This window comes from Lynx rufus, unplaced genomic scaffold (assembly GCF_022079265.1).
Source record: "Lynx rufus isolate CCGP_SWC_20201006 ecotype Redwood Valley unplaced genomic scaffold, mLynRuf1.p SCAF_16, whole genome shotgun sequence".
Lineage (NCBI taxonomy): Eukaryota > Metazoa > Chordata > Mammalia > Carnivora > Felidae > Lynx > Lynx rufus.
Window position 1 is genome coordinate 36,958,320 of NW_025814830.1, and position 6,000 is coordinate 36,964,319.

Below are 6,000 nucleotides of genomic sequence, written 5' to 3' on the forward strand. Positions count from 1 at the left end.
CGGGTCTCCCCTCATGTACGCACCCACGTTGGACCTCTCAGGCACGTTGGCATGATAGGTCTCATGCAGGAACTCGGGCGGGTTGTCATTAATGTCCTGGACTTTGACGATGAACTCCGACGGTGGCTCCAGCGGCCGGTTGGTGTCCCTGTCCACCGCCTGTGCCATGAGCGTGTACTGGGCTCTCTCTTCCCGGTCCAATGTCTTGGTGGCGTGAATGTTCCCTGATTTGTCATCAATCACAAAAATGGTTCCGGCTCCTTCACCTGAGAGAATGTATTTAATGTTCCCATCACCAGAGTCAATATCGGAATGAAGCTAGGAAAAGAGAAACCAAGATTTGTAATTCCATGAGGGATGCCGTGGGGAAACAGAGTCTCATTCATACACCGTTTGCCACAGCACGCTGTCCACCCACACCCACACAGACGCCCACACACACACATACACCATTGAGAGGGAGATGCTCTGCCCCCATTTTACAAATGAAGAAATGGAATCTTAGAGAAGACAATTGCCTTGGCCAAAGTCACACCGCTGGGGGAGGTGAAGCCAACATTCAGACCTGAATCCTGAGTTTTTTAAATTCTATGAGTCATACTTTCCCTCATAAATATACACACATACAAAATATACGCACATATTCACATGGGTATGCACACAAGCAAAATATATACACATATGCACATATATTAAGTTATTTTGAAAGAAACATAGATGACATAAAAATATAAAAAACAAACATTTATGCCATAAGTAAGTCTTCTCAGTTCTGATTCCCACCCCTTCAGTTTCTCTGCTCAGACACAACAGTTGTTACCAGTTTCCTGTGAATCTAAGATACGGTTTATGCATATGCTAGAATATCTGTACAGATACATAAATGCCCACATTTGTTTTTATGCAGTGAAGTGCCATAGTGCACAAATGGCACTCTGCACCTCTGTTTTCCTATAACAGTAAATTCAGGTGACCTTTTGGACTGCTACATCCACTGGATGCATGCTATCATCTCATTTTAGCTGTCTTCTTCCAAAGGACACTGAGGTTGTTTCTAGGCTTTGATTACGATAAGCAATTCATTGATCAGAACTTTCCGTAAGACACTCTGTGAGGCACATGAGGGTCTGGGGATGTGGCCTGTCAGGAAGAAGCTCTCATTCTGATCATAGGCATAAGGTGGGTAGGACGGGTTGATAAATATGAAGCTTCTTAGACTATTGAAAGAACCTTACATATGTTCAGGTTTTCCCCCTCCTTTCACAGAGCCCAGAGAAATGACGGTACTTGCCTAACTCCACACTTCACAGGGCCAGGGCATTGTCCAGTTCTCCTGACTACCCATCCTGTGCCTGGTCTCTGCTCTGTGTTTCATAACATGGGACTCACCCAAAGACCACGTTTGATTTTCGTGTAGCAATGAATTCCTTACCTACCCTTGATGTCATCTCAATGTCTGAAGCTTTCGTCTTAATTTAAGTACCTCTGCCCTCATTATGCCCTTTGTGAGAAGAGAGAAGCATTGCTTTTGCCATTCTCGTAGGCTTCAAGGCTAGCCAAGTGGCTAAAAAGCCCTTGGTTCTGCCTACTATGTGAGAAAACCCAGTATACACCAAAAAGCTTTATTCAAATGGCATTGATAATAATATTGATTGATTAGCAATGACATTTTCATACTGATATTATTAATAATGTCATTTAAATATTATTGTTAACACCAATTTGATTATTGTTAGGAAACCAAAGCCTGGGGAGCTTGTTCAGAATCACAAAGCAAGATAGAACACAGTGCTTTTTAAAGATGTTTGTATTGGTTTCAGTTTCCCAGAAAGTATCTAATTGATTTGCAGCACCTCAGTGAAACACCAAATATTTCGGCTCAGGGGGTACCTGTAGGTACAAATCAGGAAGACCATTTTGATTTTAGTTCACAGTGTTTCTCAGGAAAATTTGAAAAAATATACCTGCCTTCAGAACTTGTTATTCATAACAAGCTACGTGTTGTCATGAAATGATGGTTAATACATTTCTCATGAATAAGGCAGTTTGTGAGTAAAATATGAAGCTATTTTGTGGCTTCTAAAGGATGAACAGAATTGCTCTGATCTTCATACAATTTCCACAGTGAGGGCGGGATCCCTGCCGCCATGCGGCTGGCTTTCTCCCCAACCCCCCAAACAGTTTGCATTTGTTCGTTTTCTCTGCCTGAGACCTGGCAAAAATTAGGGGCTCAGTCTTGTGAATGAAAAACAAGGAAATAAATGCTTATTTTAACAGGAGTGGCTAGAAGGGAAGTTTCTCTGGGCTTTCATGAATTCCACGTGAGCTTGGCAAGTTTCTTATGAATTAAACAGATTCTAGTTCATGATCAACCAAATCACTGCAAAAGTGTAAACTTACAGCACTCCTTATCTTTCTCTACTTTGTTTTCGGATTTGAAAGTTAGATATAAATTCCTTCTTTTTCTCTCTCCCACAAAGATGACCTGTACAACTGACAACACTATTTATTAGGTTCTACACAAAAAGCAGTTTGGGAAACCATTCCTTCCTATCAGGGGACCCAGTTGCTGAGGCATACACAGCCAATTCCTAATGCCAAAGACTGCTGGCTTCCCCCTCTGCAGGGCACAGCACGACACAGACTGTGCTTCCTGCAAGAAATCTGAAAGTCCATCGCTTGCCAAATTCTACTTTTTCAGAGCATCATAAAGCACTCAACCTTGAATGCTGCCAAATCAAAGGTCATCTAGTCTATTCCCTCTATTCATGGGGAACTATATATATAGATATCAATATCTATATCTATATCATCTATATCTATATCTAATCTATATCATCTATATCTATATCTATCTATAGTTATATATATAGTTATATATAGTTATATATATAGTTATATATAGTTATATATATATAGTTATATATAGTTATATATATATAGTTATATATATACAGTTATATATATGTAGTTATATATATATACTTATATATATATAGTTATATATATAGTTATATATATATGTGTGTATATATATATGTGTGTATATATATAACTATATATATATATATATATATATATATCTCCACATTATCTCAAAAGGAAGATCCATAGGATCCAGCCCCCCTTTTTTTTTCTTCTTCCCCTCTCCAATCGGACATCTCACACTCAATCTCAGGTACCAGGATTTCAAAGCCCATTCACTGCTTCCTCTTCTCCATGTTTTGTCCTATGATCCCTTTTAGTGGGCTTGCCAACTGCTTGTTCCACAGAGATAAGGAAATGGCTCTCCAGGTCCTGTCTCTCCTACAATCTTCCACCCTAACGAACACACCATTCTCCACTGAGAAAGTCCTTAAGGCAAAGGTTCTATATTCTCAGAAAAATTTACGCACAGCTCTCCATGGTGTTCAAGCTGCACAGCCCCTGCCATGACTGAAGTCTTGTCTTCCTCTCTGGGCACAGAGCCCATCTCCTCACGTAGGGAATTCACATGCCAATCATTTCCCCGGGTTCCCATTTCCCAAGACTACTTCTATTTTGGGTATAATCTTTCCATTTTGGGGTATACATGAATGAAACTCCTTTGGTACATCTGTTTGAAAAGGCATTTCCCCAACCCTGAACGTTACTCAGATGCTACTGTGAACCTCTTCCAAATAAGTCAATTACATAAATATGGATTACTGCTCTCATGTTAAAGAACAACTGAAATAACTCAATGGAATATACAAGACTCAGAAATTAGCACCCTCCAGATCTACTCTTGTACTTTTCCCCCTTCACTGGATAACTCCTACTCATTCATCTCTCAGGTTACAAGTTATTATCATGTTTTTTATAAAACCTTCCTTCATCCCTCCCAAACATTACCAGGTAAAAGTATCATCACTTCTGTTGAATTTCTTCATTATTTTAGTTTTAGGTGGGGTTTTTTTTTTGTTTGTTTGTTTTTGTTTTTTGTTAGATAAGTTTGCCTTTCTACTAGCCTCTGAACCCTTTGAGGTCAGGGACTATTTTATGCTAGTCGACCGTTTGCTTAGCTCTTTCCCTGAGCATAGTAGGTGTTCATTCTTGTGTAGATGACCACTCATCTCCTTGTAGTTAATGTCACTCTCTTCTCTGAAAGATGGTTGCATACTTTATCATAAATGATAATGGACAATAATTTTTTTAATGTATTGTGGACTTTCTACTCTTGCACTTTTTTGGAGGGATTACACAGAGAATGCAGGGTCTGAGTACTGCTAGAACTCAATTCATCCAACTGGGTTTTGCCATCCCTAAGCTCAAGTGGATAAAATCTCATCCATTCTGAAGACACATCCATTTGTCTCATCAGATATTTACAAAGGCTTCCCCAAAACTAGGCTTAGTACCAGGACCTCAGGACACAGGACATTGGGCCAGTCCAGTGAGGGAGACTGATGAATAAATAAACATGTGTAATGCAAAAAGGCAAGCTTTCATAAAGAGTGGAGAAGGGCACCAGAGTTGGAGATAGGGTGTAGGCAGGGACATGCCTTCCGTTGGAGAATGGGCCAATAAATGATGGCTAATTAGTAGACTATTGTGCAGCTATTAAAAATGGAGTTCCATGGTATAACATTCAGTGGAAAATGTAAGTGTTCTTAACATGGATGACTATGAATTGAAAAATTAAAAAGTCTTAAAGGCTGTTTATTTTTTTTTAATGTTTAGTTTTGAGAGAGAGAGGACAGAGCATGAGCAAGGGAGGGACAGAGAGAGAGGAAGACACAGAATCCAAAGCAGGCTACAGGCTCTGAGCTGTCAGCACAGAGCCCGACATGGGGCTTGAATCCAGGAACAGTGAGATCATGACCTGAGCTGAAGTCGGATGTCCAACCGACCGAGCCACCCAGGCTCCCCAAGAGGCAGGCTTCAGGCTCTGAGCTGTCAGCACATAGCCCGATGTGGGGCTCAAACTCGTGAACCATGAGATCATGACCTTAGCTGAAGTCAGATGCTTAACCGACTGAGCCACCCAGGTGCCCATGAAAGGCTGTTTAAACATTGATTTTATGGTTTTTACTGAAGCGCCATCAGTGTTTTCCCACCTAGAAATTTTCTTTTTTGGCCATACCCTACTATTGGAATGGTGGCAAGAGAGACAAACGCTGCCTAGCAGCAGCCTTACCCTGCCCACGAGCACGGGGTCAGGCCCGGTGTACTCCTCGATCACGAAGAACTGGTTCCAGACCCAGCCTCTCTTGGAGCGCTGCAGCACCTGCCCCTCCTTGCCTTTCTCGTGGTGCCCGTGGAACGAGGGTCGCAAGTGGCTCCGTCGCTCAGTGGTGAAGGCCTGGCTGTGGCACAGCACGCCCAGGCACACCAGGGCGGCTTGTAAACAGTAGTGCTCCTTCATTTTTGGTTATGTGGTAGGCACAGGAGAATGCGGCTGTCACCCCTTTCACCAACCCTGTGGCGGCCTGGCTGATGGTGGCCTCCCAGACGTGTCAGGCAGACCTCTCTTGGAATGGAATGTCTCTGTTGGCTGAGCACATCACGGTCAGGGCTGCCCACTTCCCCAGTCGGCTTCTGCGGGCAGAGAGAAAGGTCAGATTAGCTGCAGGCTCCATCCCCAATTCATTTCAGTCCCATCCCATAAACGCTGGACCACAGGAGCGCTTCCTTCTGGGTAGTGAGGGGGCAGGCTGAGTAAGAAACAGTCCCTGCTCTCTCTTGCAGCTTGTCACATGGCGGGTGGGATAAACACACAAGGAAATCCCTCAAGGTCTTTATGAGGATGAACACGTGTGCTGTGGAATCCAGCTGCCAGGGTCTCGGTGGCAGTTTTGCCACCTACAAACCAGCTCCAGGTTTGGGGTAAACCCCAGCTCTTTGAGCTCTGCTTGCTCATTTATGAAATGGGGATGCTAATCGTACTCACTGCAAGGTTGACACGGGGATTAAATGACTAGTGCCTCTAAATCCCTTAGCACAATGTCTGGTACAAAGCAAGCATTCCATATTTATTAA

The 6,000-nt window shown here is 42.6% G+C and overlaps 1 protein-coding gene across 3 annotated transcripts in view; it reads right to left on the reverse strand.

Annotated features, from left to right (window-relative positions):
- The window catches only part of CDH11 (cadherin 11), a 48,026-nt gene extending 42,615 nt beyond the window's left edge, over positions 1 to 5,411 (reverse strand). For 2 of the 3 annotated variants that reach the window (XM_047079231.1, XM_047079230.1), the window contains exons 1-2: positions 5,159 to 5,411; positions 24 to 318 (exon numbers count right to left, since the gene is read on the reverse strand). In XM_047079231.1, the coding sequence (XP_046935187.1) occupies positions 24 to 318; positions 5,159 to 5,386 (523 nt within the window). In that variant the 5' untranslated portion in view covers positions 5,387 to 5,411. Of the gene's footprint in view, positions 1 to 23; positions 319 to 5,158 lie in introns of those variants that run through there. The other variant, XM_047079233.1, reaches the window with a different exon arrangement.
- Between the last annotated feature and the right edge of the window lie 589 nt (positions 5,412 to 6,000).